This window comes from Loxodonta africana, chromosome 3 (assembly GCF_030014295.1).
Source record: "Loxodonta africana isolate mLoxAfr1 chromosome 3, mLoxAfr1.hap2, whole genome shotgun sequence".
In the NCBI taxonomy this organism is placed as follows: Eukaryota; Metazoa; Chordata; class Mammalia; order Proboscidea; family Elephantidae; genus Loxodonta; species Loxodonta africana.
In genome coordinates, this window is record NC_087344.1 from 58,981,895 (window position 1) to 58,997,636 (window position 15,742).

A 15,742-nucleotide genomic window follows, 5' to 3' on the forward strand; every position below is an offset into this window, starting at 1 on the left:
GAGGGGTCTGGCGGCCGGCCGCGTCGCCATGTCGCACGGCCACAGCCACGGCGGGGGCGGCTGCCGCTGCGCTGCCGAACGGGAGGAGCCACCCGAGCAGCGCGGTCTGGCCTACGGCCTGTACCTGCGCATCGACCTGGAGCGGCTGCAGTGCCTCAACGAGAGCCGCGAGGGCAGTGGTCGCGGCGTCTTCAAGCCGTGGGAGGAGCGGACCGACCGCTCCAAGGTGGGCCTGACGGGACCTGCGGCGGGTGGGAGAGGCGGGGACCCGCGCCGGGCCCTGGCCGCCAGCCTTATTCGTGCTGTTAAAAATAACGACAGCCCGCTTGCCAAGCGCCCTCCCATGCCCACCTCCGGCCAGCTTTTTGGGATGCGAATAGGGTAGAGTCTCCTTGTTCTGCAGATAGGGAAACTGAGGCCCCGAGAAGAAAAGGGACGCCTCGGCTTTACCCAGCGCTGTTCCAGGGCTGTGGGAGGTTGTGAGGGACGATAGTCTGTGGGCGTTTTCCGTTGCATTTGATCGCTGGTTCCAATGGCTGCCCGATCATATCACCTGATAAAGAGCAGACCAGGAAGACGAAGGGTGTTATTCTGTTGAGAACACAGATTCTTCACCATTTTGGGGCCACAGGCCTCTTTCAGAGTCATTTGAAAGCTGTAGACCCTCCCCCCCAGAAAGATAAACAGAGGCACCGATATTTGCACACCATATCAGGAAGCTGGTGGACCCTGGAAGTTCCCCATAAAGCTAATTAAAGTTAAATACTGGAAAACCGAGGGAGGTTGACGATTTGCACTGCACCCCAGTTGTAGAACAGCGTGGGGGATGCTTGAAATTAGGTTCTCAGCAAATATTTGTTGCTCTCTTCTCTCCACACCCCACCCCCTCCAGTTTGTTGAAAGTGATGCAGATGAAGAGCTTCTGTTTAATATTCCGTAAGTATCTCCTGGTGCCTGCTTCAGGCTAAATAGGCTATACCCAGTTGCCTAGTCAGATGGATTATTTCATTGGTGGCATCAGGAGTACACACATAGTTGCCAAAAATGGGGTTCGGTGGGTTTGAGGAGGTGAGCTGCATACCTTTTTTGGTGCAGACTGGAAACAGATGTATTTGTTGAAAGATAATTGAGAAGTCAAGGTAAATTTCTTAGAATTGTAGTATTCCAGAGTTAGACAGGATCTTAGAAATTATCTAGTACAAACCTGACCAGTGACTAAACTGAAGTCCAGAGGGGAGGGTCTTGCCCAAGGTGACGCATCTAAGCAGGGATTCAAATCCGCGTTGACAACCGTCTCTTGCATTTCTGGCAGATTTACGGGCAATGTCAAGCTCAAAGGCATCATCATAATGGGAGAAGACGATGAATCGCATCCCTCTGAGATGAGACTGTAAGTGGCAAGGGCTTAGGCCCTCAAGAAGCTCGTAGTCATTCTCTTTCTCTGGTAGCACTTTATTAACTAATAGAGTATTATTTTTCTTTTCACTCTTTTTTATGTTTTTTTTTATTTCATGGTCTTCTCATTGTTCTGTATGTGAACGCACTTATCTCTTCCTGAATTAACGGCTTTTTTTAGGTTAAGCATCTTCTGGGCCAACAGCTTATCTCTTTTTTCAAAATGCTCACTCCAGCACCATTCATTCAGAGGGCATCCTATGAATGCCAACTGTTGATGACTTTGCAGTTTTTTTTTTTTTTTTTAATAACTCAGCTGCAGTTCTTGAATGACCTTTATAGATTCTGTTCTTGAAGTTAGTGTCAAAATTTCCCCTGGCCGGCTCATACAGTAATAATCTTTGTGTGTGTTTTGTTGACATGGAATTTTTTCACCTGCACTTGCGTGGGCTTTTTAGTTAATGAAGTTCTGTATATTTCTCGGAACGGTGGCTCTGTTGCCATCAGAGATAGGACTCCTTTTTGACAACTAACCTTATCCCTAAGAAAACGAGAAAGCAGCTTTTTGAGTGCTGGAGGAAGAAATGTCAGGTGATGAGAGTAAATGAAGTGGTATCTTGTGGTTAGCTGCACTGTTTGCAGTATAGGTTTCAAAAAGCTCTTGTTTAAAGAACGGTACATAAATTGCATTTGAAAAAAGCAATTTAAATGGATTTTAGGGACATTTAAGAAAGGTTATTAACACTATTTTTGGATGTGAGAAACATGAATTTAAAAGCAGCTCATCCACATACTTAACCATTTTAAGAAAACAGGAAATGGCATTCAGAGATGCTTTTGGGGGCTCATTTACTTTTGGGATGAATTGGCTTTAGAAGACTAAACATCCATGTTGTATCATGGTTAAGAATGTAGGCTCTGTAGTTTAAAAAAAAAAAAAAAGTGTAGAGTCAAATAACCTGCGTGGGCTCAAATTCTGGCTGGACCACTTGCTAGCTGCATCACCTTGGGACATTACTTGTCTTCTCTGTGCCTCGATTTTCTCATATGTAAAATGGAATAGTAATGGTACACACCTCATAAGATTGAGGAGAGAATTAAATGAATTATACGATGTAAAGTGTTTAGAATAGGTCTGAACCATAGTAAATGCTCCATTTTGGGTAGGCAGGTATAAATACATACTTAGCCTTCAGTTTTAAGCATTTTATGTATATTATACTTTATTAAATCTAACATGTAAGATGGACCATTATTTTATATACCATTAATAAGGGAAAATACGCTGCCAATTCAACTATAATATACCATTGACACACCAGAAAAGTTAAATTGAGAGTCTTAAATCAGAGAAATCTGAACACAGACTAGGTATTTAAAGATACTGAGGAATTGTTAATATTGTTAATTAATGTAAAATGGTATCAGTTTTTTTGTTTGTTTGTTTCAATTAAGTTCTTTTTTTTTGTACTTTAGATGAAGGTTTACTGAACAAACTAGCTTCTCATGAAACAATTAGTACACATATTGTTTTGTGACATTGGTTACCAACCCCACGACATGGCAACACTTTCCCTTCTTGACGCTGGATTCCCTATTACCAGCTTTCCTGTCCTCTCCTGCCTTCTTGTCCCTGGGCTGTTGTGTCCTTCTAGTCTTGTTTTGTTTTATGGACCTGTCTAATCTTTGGCTGAAGGGTATGCCTCAGGAGTGCTTCATTACTGAGCTAAAAGGGCATCAGGGGCCATACTCTTGGGGTTTCTCCAGTCTGTCAGGCCAGTAAGCCTGGTCTTTTTTTGTGAGTTAGAATTTTGTTCTACATTATTCTCCGGCTCTTTCCAGGACCCTCCATTGTGATCCCTGTCAGAGCAGTCAGCGGTGGTAGCTGGGCACCATCTAGTTGTGCTGGACTCAGTCTGGCGGAGACTGTGAAAGTCCTTAACTTTTTGGAGATACATACTAAAGTATTTATGGATGAAGTGATATGCTGTGTGGGATTTGCTTTAATACTGAGCAAAGACAAACTGAGGGTGATAAGCAAAATCTGCTTAATGTTGATTATTGAAACTGGGTGTTAAGTATATGGAGATCATTATATTATCTCTACTTCTGTCAGTGTTTGAAATTTTCCTTAGCATCTCTTAGAATTGGTTCATTTTAATCTCCACATCAACTATAGGGGGTAAGGACTATCACTCTCCCCATTTTTCAGATGAGGAAGCTGAGACAGAGGTTAAATCACCTGCCAAAGGCAGACAGCTGGTAAGTGAGAGAGCCAGGCTTTAAACCCAGGAAGTCTGGCTCCAGAGACGCTGTGCGTAACTACAGGGTTATGCTGCCTCTCATAATGCCGCTCATAAATGTTCACTATTATTACTATTAGTATTCTGCCTCGCATCAGTCTTAGAAACACTTCGAAGCACACATTTGGTTTTTTAAATGACATATGTTTTGCTGCGGCTCAAAAAAAAAAAAAAAAAATTTTTTTTTTTTTTTAATATCTAGGCCCTTCTCCTGTGGGTGTTTTAATAAAATACCCTGGAGATAGGTGTGTGGCTGTGTAGCTCAGCCCTTTAGAATTTGTGTGTTCTATGTAGGAAGACGGCTGTTTTCTTAGATTTTTTCTTTGAGCAGTCTTTTCTTCACTAGCAGTTTGACCTTGACTTTCCCAAATCTCTTGTGAGTTTGCAGCCTTTTGTGTTCTTTTCAAAATGGAAATCCTTAAATTGTGTTTTTTTGAGAGCTGTAAGATGACTGAGTGTATAGGCCAATTTCTGGACACAAAAAATGCTTGAGTGTTGAGTTACCTGATCTTATCTCTCAGCTGTTTAATACGTTTCTGCCAAAGTCTGTATTTTCACCCATGAGTAGGCTGTTGGGTTTAGCATCCCCAGCTTCGCGTGATGTGCTGAGCTGGGTGTTTTTCGCTGGGCATTTGGTGCACGTGGTCTAGTTTGAGCTGTCTCTTTGTGTATTACTTGTCATGTGATCTTAACCCACTCAGAGATGCCACTTGGTTATGTTGCAGCTTTCAGCTCTTTTCTTGTTGGATTAAAGATATTTGTGTCTAAGTGCCAATAAAATGCCATTTCCAAAATTTTATGTCCTTTTGATAGAACCAAAGGCAGTTTTGAGGAGTTAGTAGAAAGTTCTTAAAAGCCGAGAAACATGATACTGCACATTTCTTGAACTTCCTTTCCTTTCCTTTCTCAGGTATAAGAACATTCCGCAGATGTCCTTTGATGATACGGACAGGGAGCCAGACCAGACCTTTAGTCTGAACCGGGATCTGACAGGAGAGTTAGAGTATGCTACAAAGTAAGCGCTTGGCCTGCCTTCTACTCTGGCCTTTCCTGAGGAGCCGCAGGTGCTCCCTTATCTGCAGCCAGCACACACGCATCAGCACTTACTGCACTTGCCATTTCCTTTTGGCTGCTCTCCTGCTCCACGTGTCAAAACTGAGTTAAAACAGTGGAGGAGGAGGCTTGATCCTGGCTTGGTCAATTTTTGGCAGAGATGCAGTGCAAGCCACCGACTTGTTAACTTGTAAGCAATTGGCAGATGTAAGTGAGCTCTTAAGGTAGTTTTAGGGAAGAGGTTTTCAGAGTTCCTCTTTGCAAAGTGGGCTTATAAAAAAAAAAAAAACACTAAACCAAACCCATTGCCCAGGATTTGATTCCAGCTCATAGTGACCCTCGATAAGCCACATCATGATAAACAGAGAAAAGATTGAAGTTGTAAAGGATTTCATTTTACTTGGATCCACAATCAACACCTATGGAAGCAGCAGTGAAGAAATCGAAAGGCACATTGCATTGGGCAGATATGCTGCAAAAGACCTCTTTAAAGTGTTGAAAAGCAAAGATGTCACCTTGAAGACTAAGGTGCGCCTGGCCCAAGCCATGGTATTTTCAGTTGCATCATATGCATGTGAAAGCTGGACAGTGAATAGGACGACTGAAGAATTGACGCCTTTGAATTGTGGTGTTGGAGAAGAATATTGAATATACCATGGACTGCCAAAAGAACGAACAAATCTGTCCTGGAAGAAGTACAGTCAGAATGCTCCTTAGACGCAACGTTGGCGAGACTGCGTCTTACATACTTTAGACATGGCTGTCAGGAGGGAACAGTCCCTGGAGAAGGACATCGTGCTTGGTAAAGTACAGGGTCAGCGGAAAAGAGGAAGACCCTCAACGAGATGGTTTGACACAGTGGCTACAACAATGGGCTCAAACACAGCAATGATTGTAAGAATGGCGCAGGAGCAGGCAGTGTTTTGTTCTGTGGTACTCAGGGTCACTGTGAGTCAGAACCAACTCGATGGCACCTAACAACAACATTTTAACCCTATAGGACAGAGAACTGCCCCATAGGGTTTCCAAGGCTGTAAATCTTTACTGAAGTAGACTGCCATGTCTTTGTCACGTGGAGTGGCTGGTGGATTTGAACCACCAATGGCAGGCTGAATTTTCATGTGCCCACCTTCCTTTACTCTTTGCCAGTTCCCTTTTACCTAAGGGCAAGATCCAAACTGAACTTGGTTATACAGCATTTCTCATTCCTACTTCTTGAGGGCAGGAACAGTATTGATTCATCTTTCCATCCCTTCTGGCTTGGACAGTGTCTGGCCTAGAGTAGATGGTCAGTAAATCTTCATGGGATTAATTGCCTATCCAAAAGAGAGGGATGAGAAATAAGAATCTAAGAGTGTTCAGTGATATTTGTCCACAAGTTGGAGCTGGAATTGCTTTTGACATGGTGGTGAGATATTCAAGGAACTCTAACCTGTGTCTTCTCCCCCCACTCCTCTCATCTTCTAGAATTTCTCGTTTTTCAAATGTCCATCATCTCTCTATTCATATTTCAAAAAACTTTGGAGCAGATACCACGAAGGTCTTTTATATTGGCCTGAGAGGAGAATGGACTGAGGTAAGTTGGGGTTGTATATGTATTTTTCTGCACCATATGGTAGTGGGTGGGAGCTTTAAGAGAAGGGAAACAAGCAAATGAGACATCAGTTACCCCCAGTCTGTTTGTAATTTTTTTTCCTGGTTTCATTGTAAACTGTCCATCTCATTTGATAGGGTGTAACTATTTTTAAGGGAGTTGAATTATTGATATTCATGGTTTTTCACTTTAAAGTTTCTTCATTCTACAAACATTTTTTGATAAACTTTCTTGTTCCAGGCATCAGACAAAGTCTTATAAACAAGATAGGCAAGGTCTTGTTCTCCTGGTGTAGCCATTACAGTAGGGGGGAGACATAGGAATCTTCTGTGTTAAGGGGTGGACCATTTATAATGATCTTTGCAGGCTTCTCAGGATAAAAAGTATCAGAAAAGAAGAGATACTAGATGATGACTTCTAAAAATGAACTTAATCAGGACTACTCCAATGTGTGTGATCTTGGAAAGCACCATTCTTTGATGGCCATCTAACCCAGCTTCATGATTTTCTTGCAGCTTCGCCGACACGAAGTCACCATTTGCAATTATGAAGCATCGGCCAACCCAGCAGACCACAAAGTCCATCAGGTTACCCCACAGACGCACTTCATTTCCTAAGGGCTGGCGGAGGCTCCCACAGAGGCTCTCTGTCAATGAAGATATATAACTACCTATTGGAAGGAAAACATGATGGGGCTCCCAAGAGAGTTGGCTGCCACAGCCTCTGCCAACGCTTTGTCTTTGGGGCTTGCTGTAGAAACTTGGCCTACAGAAGATACCACACCACTGGGAGGGTTGTGTGGGTGCTGAGGGACAATCATGATTCTCTAGGGCACTGCAGAAATTTGGTCTTGGGCTGGTCCGACATTTGGCAGTCATGGATAATAATGGCTGCTTTGCCAGTCTGAATGTGCCATGGAATCCCAAGTGTCTTGTTGATTTGTGGCAGGATTTGTGTGTGACCTGTTTTTTAAAAAATGGAAACGATTCCTGGGCTTCAGGGAACTTCTGAAGCCTCTGGATCGTGTCTGTATTAGCCATCAGGAGAGTCTCCAGTGAGAAATACTTGTCCCTGCTTGCTCCTTCTCCCTGTCATTGTTCAGCATTCTTGTCAAGTTGCCCAGCTTGGAGTTGTCTGTCACGCACGAGTGTCCCAGAAGTAATAGCTGGAAGGGTAGGAGTCTCCTGGTGATACTTAATAGCTTGAGGAGAAGGCCTTTTTTCCACTGCCTAGGCAAGCAATCTGAGGAGAAATGGGAATCGTTTCCATGTTTGTGGAAAGATTTGGGGGTGAGATTGGGACTTAGGTAAGATTCCCTTTTAGAAGATCCTTAGTGTTTATTCGCTTCTCACTAGTGTTTTTAATGCCAGAATTTGGAGATCTCTGAGTTCTTCTGTTCATGGCTTTTTATTCTTTGTGACTAATAAGCTTCCTAATAAATCCTTGCCAGACTTAATGTTTGTATTTTCTTTTGAGTTCTTGGTAGCACTGGTGAAACTTTTATCTTACTGTGAACTGTATCGAACCTTGAAAAAAATGTGTAGTTTTGACCTAAGTAGATCATAAGAAGTACTACAATTAAATCAAGATTAGATTAGCTCCTCCAGGGAGGGTCAAGAGGGACATTTACAAACATAAGAGAATGGATTCTGGAGATCAAAAGAAATGAGGATGAGGAGAGTAGTTAAGCGCACACAGCACGTGGGGGCTGAAAGTAGACCAGAGACCTTGGACTTATTTTTTGAAAGGAATTTATGTATATCAGTACAGCAGTTGGAGAGAATTTATGGATCTAAAAAGGGATTTGAGATGGTCAGTATTCTCTCTTAGAAAATAGAAATGGTTGATAAAGGGAATTGAACCTGGGTTACTTGAGAGAATTCCTCCGAGGGACTGGTCCACACTTTCGTTAGGAGGATATGCTCGCTGCTTCACCCTGTCCTGGGAGAAACCTGCTACCACCAAGCCTTGTGAAGCCTCAACGTTTCTAATATGCAGTCTGAAATCAACCAGAAGGCAAATGCAATTCTGGGTGCCCAAGGATCCTACTTCCTCAGCCACAACCTCTGTTCCAGTTGAATCATCTTGGGGATAAAAGAAGAGCCATGTTTTAATTTGAAGGGATGGAGAGGTGGAATAAAGTTAGAAGTATTAGAACTGACTATGCTGTAGAGTCAATTTTCAACACTTAAGACTAGCCCTTCATTAATTCCACTAATAAAAGCACTAACTGGTAGCCCAGCAACTGGGCCTCTGAATTTGAAGCTTTACTCTGAAGAATTTGCTCAGAGTCCCACAGTGTCTCAGGTGATCTCCGGGCAGAGGAGGAATCAGTTGTTCATTGTTCTATAAGCAGACCCAGCAGGGAGTGGGGCAAGTGCATTTTTTTTTCCCCCTCCCACTGCTATCTCCTTTTCCCTTTGTCCCACCCACAGTTCTGGGTCCTTGGCTTGTTTTGGTCCTCTGGTTGGAAGGTTTCCTGCCTGGAATCCTGGTATTTTATTTTAGGCTCTCTGTGACCTGTTGAGCACTTAGGCCCAACCTGCCTCTTGACCTGGGGAAAGTGCTTTGTGAACTTCCAGTTAGTACTGTTTTCTTTCTGTTAAAAGAAAAACTAAGTTGCTGAAGGACGAATGTGACTCATTTCCTGTTTGCTGTTGTCCACATGCTCACTCAGGGACATGGTCCTTCACTGCAGTTTGCCATGCCTCCCAGCCTTTCTGTGGATTCTGAGCCGCACTTCCACTTTTGCAGCAAAGAGCATAGTGTCTCATTGGTGACCAAATGAAGCCCTTTCTGTTCTTAACTGGAGCTCATTGATGACATTATTTTGTGCACTGTCTGCATGGCACTGCTGGTCGAGCTAAGACAACACTGCTGATGACCTGTCCAGCTACCCCGGTATGGAGCATGGCCTGTGTTATTTTCCCGGGGTCTTTTTAGAGTCATTAAGACCTCTCACTGATTTTACCGTGTATAAAGCATTTTCGTGTGACCTCATTTGAGCCTCATAGCTGAGTTGTGAAGTAGGCAGGCTGTTTATTACTCCCATTTTATAGCTCAGAAAACAGGTCTAGAGAAGCAGTATTACAGTAGAATATCGAGGTGGCTTATTTACTTCCCCACCGTGAGCCTCAGTTTCCTCATCTTTAAAATAAGACTGGAGTACTAGATGATCACTAAGGATAGTCTCAGTTCAGAGTATACGATTCCACCTATGATCCTGGAATTCTTAAGGGCAAGAAAGCCAGCAGTGGATACCAAAATCAAAACCAAACCCATTGCCCTGGAGTCTATTCCAGCTCATAGCAACCCTATAGGACAGAGTCCAACTGTCCCATAGGGTTTCCAAGGACCGGCTGAAGGATTCGAACTGTCGACCTTTCGGTTAGGAGCCATGGTTCTTAAACACCACACCACCAGGGCTCCAGTGGTAGTAGACACACAAAGCCATAATGAATTGTGTCCCATGCGGATGGGAAGGTGGTACACTTTGTGCTAGTAGTGTGAGGAATGCCTCTCGGATAACACTCCTCTAGGAGGCGAGTCTCCAATGCCCTGCCTAGACTGCAGGTCGGTGCTGGCAAGAACTCAGTGACTCGGTGTCTTAATTACAGGGAGTGGTCCCGCCGCAGCCAATATGGCAGCTTCTATCGGGCGAAACCCTGTACCCCACTTCCGGATTCCGTAACTCTGTCCAGGCTACTTCCGGCAGCACGATGGCTGGGTTCCCCGGACACAAACGGAAGTTCCGGCGGGGGCGGCCGAGGGGAAAGAGTGTGTGTCTTGTGCGGGAGAAAGAGAAGAATCGCCCGAGACGTCTGGCACCCCGCCTCGGGAGTGGAGGTACCCTGGTCCTGGGGCAGGCAGGCGGAGGGAGGGGATGGGGAGGCCGATAGGGCCACCGGGAGGGTCCCGAAGAGTGGGGAGGGGGAGCTGCAATTGTGAAGATGGGGGTGGGGAGTGAGGTACGGAGAGGCGCCCTCCAGTCTTGGGGACTTTGAGGGTAGAGAGGGGCTAGGAAAGAGGGTGTCTGGGTGTGATGAGAGGGACTCCGGGGTCGGAAGTGGAAGATGCCATTGTGGGGCGGGGGCTCCCCAGGGCCAAAGGTAGAAAGCCCCTTTGTGGGCAGGAGCGGTGCTGGGTCAGGGTAGAAAATGTCACTGTAGTGAGGGGTGACCCTTGGTCAGAAGGAAGTTCCCATTATAGGGTGTAGGAGACCCTGGGTCAGAGTGGAAGTTTTTACTATGGGGAGGGAGACACCACGTTGGGGTGGGGGTGACATCTCTCTGAAAGGGGGGACACGGGGTGAGAGATGCAAGTCCCCACAGTGGAGGAGGAAGGGAATCCCAGCTTAGGAAGAAAGGTCCACTGCCCTGTGGGAAGAAGGACCCCCCTGGGTCAGAGGTGAAAAAGCCCACTGTGGAGAGGTGCACAGGGGACAGGGGGCTGTCAGTTAGGAGAGGTGGGTGCTGCTGGGAGGGGTATGCACTTAAAAGCAAGTAGCAGAAGCTTCCGGGCGAGTTTGGAGGATGCTGAGGATGGGGAGGAGCCAGCCAGCCTGACATTCTTTTGTGTATTTGGGAGTCCCAGGGCCTGGCCAAGCTGGGGAGCCCATTTGGAGTCAGTAGGCAACAGCAGCAGCAGGTAGCCCATTCAGGGAGGCTGGAGCACCATTTGGGGAGTGGGTGATGGAAGGGAGTCCATATGTCTTCTGAGGACATAGGCATCCCCCAGGGGCTCTGGGAAGGGCTGAACCAGAAACTGCTGTGAAGGCTGGATGGGGGCTGGATGGGCAGGAGGGAGGGTGGAGAAGGGGGGTGTGTGTGTGTGTGTCTGTGTGTTGGGGGACAGAGGCTAAAAGCATATTTCCCTGGCATTTTTCTTCCCTTCATTTTCCAGAAGGGCTGGTGGAGGCGGCTGGGGGGGGCACCCAGGGGCTTCAGAGAAGGGGGATGGCGGGAGAGCAGGGAGGCAGTTCCGCCTGGGCAGCAGTAGCTCGCTGGGCATCAGTAGCTGAGGAGAGGCAGCAGGGGGTGCCCTACCTCCCCTGCTGTCCCTGAGTCCTGCTCCTGCCCCACTCCAGCAAGTTCAAGCTCTGTGTTGGGCCAGAACCAGGGATGTGAGTTCTGGGCCACTAGGTTGACTGCCTGTAAAACAGAGGCTAGCCTCTTGCCCTCTCTGCTCTGGGACCTCCTGCCTGCCTTTTTTTTTTTTTTTTTTGTGGCCAGAACAGAACTCTGGCCAGGATGCTGTGTGAGGGCTGATGGCTTGGGCGGGCCCTAGGTTCGAGGCCCCGCCCTGTGACAGGAGTCTCTCACCTGCCTGGCTTTGCTCGTGAACACCCCCTCCCTATTTGTTCAGGCCCCAGCCGTGGAGCCTTGAAGTGTATGTGCGGTAACACCATGTCTGTGCCCCTGCTCACCGATGCTGCCACTGTGTCTGGAGCTGAGCGGGAAACGGCTGCGGTAAGGGTCCTTCTACCCAGACTCATACTTAGCTGGGGGCTGCCCACGTGGCTGGCTAGAGGAGTGTGGGAAAAATGGAGGTGGCAGTGATGAGAAGGGAGCAGCCCGAGGCCAGAAGGCTGTTACCTCAGTTCCCCCCAGGTCCTTTGGGGTAGGGGAGAGGTAGCAGAATTTGAAGAATAAAGAGGGGAAATGATAGCAGCATGCTGACTACCCTCTTCCCCAGCTTCTCATTTCTCATTCTTTTCCAGGTTATTTTTTTACATGGACTTGGAGACACAGGGTGAGTGAGCTGGGTGGGGATGTTCCTTGGGGAGGTGGGGCCTGCCACCCCTCCCTTCCTCTGCCCTACATCGGAGTCTTTCCTTCCTTCCCTCCTACAGGCACAGCTGGGCTGACGCCCTCTCCACCATCCGGCTCCCTCACGTCAAGTACATCTGTCCCCATGCGTGAGTGTCACCCCAGCAAGGGAGGGGCTGAGAATGGTGACCACCCAGGGGTGTGGTCCTGTGGTCCCAGGCCTGTTCTCTCCCATCACCTGTGTACTGGCTTGGGCCCAGGGCATCAGGAGTGCCATTTCAGCCTTAGCTCCTGTGGCACCTCCAGGAACGGGTCCCGGCACCAGCCCCCAGCCCTAGGGCCTCCCAGAACTGAGACCTTCTAGAATCAGGACCTCCCTGGGTCCCTTCCCCAAGTACTCACCCACTGTGCTGGACCCTCTCATGCTAAGTGTTGGTCTCTGCTTCTCCATCGCTACCACTGATGCCCCAACCGCAGCTTCCTGCCCCACGTGGCTGTTTGCCTGGCAACACCTTAAACACAGGCTCTCCCTGCTGGGAGGGAGCCCCAGGGGCTGCTCTGCTCCCTCCCAGCCTCTCTGCTGTGCCCTCCTTAGCCCTCCTGAGCATGGGCCCTTCTTGCTGTCCCTCCCCAGGCCTCGGATCCCCGTGACACTCAACATGAAGATGGTGATGCCCTCCTGGTGAGTGTCGGGAGGGGGCATAAGCTGAGGAGGTACAAGGGGCTGGTCGGGATCCTCCAATGGCTGCCATTGCCTCTGCTCCCCCAGGTTTGACCTGATGGGGCTGAGTCCAGATGCCCCGGAGGATGAAGCTGGCATCAAGAAGGCAGCGGAGAACAGTAAGGCTCTAGCCTCTCATCAGTGTCCTCCCTGCCCCTTCCCCAGAAAGGTTGGGCAGTGCCTGCCGGGCTCCCTTCCCTGGGCCCCTCAGCAGCTTCCCACCCACCCAGTCATGCCCCTCCTCCCTCCCAGTCAAGGCTTTGATTGAGCATGAGATGAAGAATGGGATCCCTGCCAATCGTATCGTCCTGGGAGGATTTTCACAGGTGAGAGGAGAGGTGGGTGGTGGGTGGTGGGTAGGTGGGCTGTGCCCTCATGACTTCTTGTTCTCTCATCAGGGTGGGGCCCTGTCCCTCTACACTGCTCTCACCTGCCCCCACCCTCTGGCTGGCATTGTGGCGTTGAGCTGTTGGCTGCCTCTGCACCGAGCCTTCCCCCAGGTGAGTGTCCCCACAGACCCCGCCTCCTGCCCTTCCAGTCTCCTGGCCTAGGGATAGTGCTGGTGAACTGGCTTTGCCCTGAGTCCTGTCTGGCCCACAGGCAGCCAATGGCAGTGCCAAGGACCTGGCTATCCTTCAGTGCCATGGGGAACTGGACCCCATGGTGCCCGTACGGTTTGGGGCCCTGACGGCTGAAAAGTTGCGGTCTGTTGTCACGCCCGCCAGGGTCCAATTCAAGACTTACCCAGGCGTCATGCACAGTTCCTGCCCTCAGGTCAGTGACGAAGGACCACTTCCCACACCTACCCCTCTCTTCCCTCCAGCCAGAACTCTCTCACAATCCCCCCTCGCCCCCAGGAGATGGCAGCCGTAAAGGAATTTCTTGAGAAGCTGCTGCCTCCCGTCTAACCAGAGTCGGCCCCCAGCGCAGTCCCTCAGCTCTTGAGGGACCCAGCACGCGCGGCACCATCTTGGATCTGAGCCGGTCGAGCCCCTGTTCTCACCTTCCTCAACCTGTTCTCTCCCACAGGCCTTGAGGCAGACAGGCCAAGGCCTGGCCCAGCCTGCCCTCCTGGCCTCAGCCACCTGGCGCTGTCTGCAGCAGGGCTGGGCTGCTTCCTTATCCCATTTCCCTGGAGGCGGGGCCCCCCCCAAGCAGCAGTATTGGAGGGGCTGTAGGCAGCGGGAGGAAGGGGCCCAGCCGCTGACCCACTCACTCAGGACCTCACTCACTAGCCCCGCCTTGGGCCCCCCTCCTGTGACCTCAGGGTTTGGCCCATGGGGCCCTCCCAGGCCCCACCTACTGACCCCCACCAATTTTGCCCAGATAATCTTGTTTCCTGCCTCCTCTCCAGCTGCTTTTCAATCATGAATGTGTCCACGGCCCCACCCCCTTGCTGCTGTGGGCCACCTGTCCCTGGACAGGACTGTTGGTGAGGGGGGTGGAGTCCCCCCAGGGGCCTTCCCTCAGCTGTTCCCTAACCCTTGGGGGCTGGGCCCACCTCCCCTTTCCACTCCCTCCCGGCAGGCCTGGAGCCTGCAGGGCTGGACTGAGGCTCAAGGTCTCCACCAGCTGTCCCACCCACACTGTGTCCCCACTCTCGGGCCAGGGAGGTGGTGGGGGAGGAGTTGTGTCTTGTCTTCTGTCTCCATGTGGTTTTTGGGTGTTTTTCTTGTTGTGTCCTGGATTCCGATAAAATTAAAGAAATCGCTTCCTCAGCTTGGGCCTGGCTGATTCTATTCAAGGGAGAGAGAATGATCATCTCTGAGAGCCTGCCCCAGTGTAAGAAAACCTTTTATTTTAAATACTTTGCAAAGCTCTTCATAGCAGTATAAATTAGTGCTTGGGAGGAGGGTATTTGTCCAAGGGTCCTTGCTGCCCCCACTTGCTCTTGGTGGTTCCTGTGGGGTTCTGGACACTGTGGAAGGTAGCCATTAGAGACCCCTGACTCCTGGTCAGTGGAGCTCCTGGCCTCAGGCCTGCCTGGTGGGCTAAGCAGCCAAGCTGGGGTTTGAGGTAGGGAGACCTTGGCTTTGCCCAGAGGTTCATGGGTCCCTAGGTTCCTGCTGGAGGCTGGAGATCAGACAGTTGTTTCTCTGTTCTTTTTCTGGTCCATCATAGGAGGGTCCTCAGGCCTGCGTGCCAAAGCCTGACGGATTCTGCTTCTGCCAGCGCCACAGATCCTCACCTGCAGTAGGATCGGGTGTGGGGGGTGTGGTCAGGGCCTACAATGGGATGTGCCCAGGTGGGCACGCCAAGAGCTGATTATCCCCTTCTGAGCCTCAAACTCTCTCCCAGGGGTCAGGGCTTGGGCAGTACTCACACATCTTGTCCAGCCCTAAGGCTGCTGACCAGCCCAGCTCCTCACAGGCCAGGCTGGGGTTGGCATAGCAGGCGGCCACATCACCTTCCCGCCGTGCAACCACCTTGTAAGGGATCTGTAAGAGGAGATGGAGCTGAGCTGAGCCAGCTCGGCCCCAACCACCCAGCTGCTGGCCAGGTCCTCAAGAAAGGAGGCTGCAGAGGAGGGTCTTGCTCGGTCACCTGGTGCTAAGGGGCAAGGCAGAGCCGAGGAGACAGGGCAGGCTGGTGGGCACCCAGGCTCTTCTCTTGCTGAGCGTTGGCTGGGGTGGCCTACCTTCTTCCCAGAGGCCTTCTCCATGGCATGGACCATCTGCAGCACCGAGTAGCCTGTGCCCGTGCCCAGGTTGTAGATCTGCCCAGGAGAGGAGGCCAGGGTTTGTGGAAGGCTCCCTCTGCCCAGGCCTAGGCCCTCCTTCCCTCTCTCCCTCTTCTCTTTCTACCCGGCAGCCGCACTGCTCCTTCAGCTTCCTCAAAGCAGCAATGTGGCCCTTGGCCAGATCCACGACATGGATATAATCCCGGACGCCTACAGAGAGGAGGTGGG

The 15,742-nt window shown here is 49.6% G+C and overlaps 3 protein-coding genes across 7 annotated transcripts in view; 2 read left to right on the top strand and 1 right to left on the bottom strand.

Moving 5' to 3' along the window:
• On the top strand, positions 1–7,801 carry PITHD1 (PITH domain containing 1). The gene is made up of 6 exons (XM_003415381.4): positions 1–226; positions 893–936; positions 1,313–1,390; positions 4,609–4,713; positions 6,219–6,327; positions 6,861–7,801. Exons 1-6 carry the CDS (start codon positions 29–31, stop codon positions 6,960–6,962), a joined length of 636 nt encoding a protein of 211 aa, XP_003415429.1. The 5' UTR covers positions 1–28; the 3' UTR covers positions 6,963–7,801.
• Positions 1,657–15,742, bottom strand: part of GALE (UDP-galactose-4-epimerase) — a 22,887-nt gene continuing 8,801 nt past the window's right edge. For 2 of the 4 annotated variants that reach the window (XM_064281458.1, XM_064281459.1), the window contains 3 exons: positions 15,639–15,724; positions 15,158–15,550; positions 1,657–15,022 (listed from right to left, as the gene is read on the bottom strand). In XM_064281458.1, coding sequence (XP_064137528.1) covers positions 15,173–15,550; positions 15,639–15,724 — 464 coding nt within the window. In that variant the 3' untranslated portion in view covers positions 1,657–15,022; positions 15,158–15,172. Of the gene's footprint in view, positions 15,023–15,157; positions 15,725–15,742 lie in introns of all 4 variants that reach the window. The other 2 variants (XM_023554354.2, XM_023554352.2) reach the window with 2 other exon arrangements.
• LYPLA2 (lysophospholipase 2) lies at positions 10,055–14,552 on the top strand. Of its 2 annotated transcripts, XM_064281460.1 has the most exons (10): positions 10,059–10,191; positions 11,710–11,813; positions 12,065–12,096; positions 12,197–12,262; positions 12,748–12,795; positions 12,883–12,953; positions 13,087–13,160; positions 13,233–13,334; positions 13,435–13,608; positions 13,692–14,552. In XM_064281460.1, exons 1-10 carry the CDS (start codon positions 10,065–10,067, stop codon positions 13,740–13,742), a joined length of 849 nt encoding a protein of 282 aa, XP_064137530.1. In that variant the 5' UTR covers positions 10,059–10,064; the 3' UTR covers positions 13,743–14,552. The 2 variants fall into 2 exon arrangements, with proteins under 2 accessions (XP_064137531.1, XP_064137530.1); XM_064281461.1 differs by lacking the exon at positions 13,435–13,608 and having other exon boundaries at positions 10,055–10,191; positions 13,658–14,552.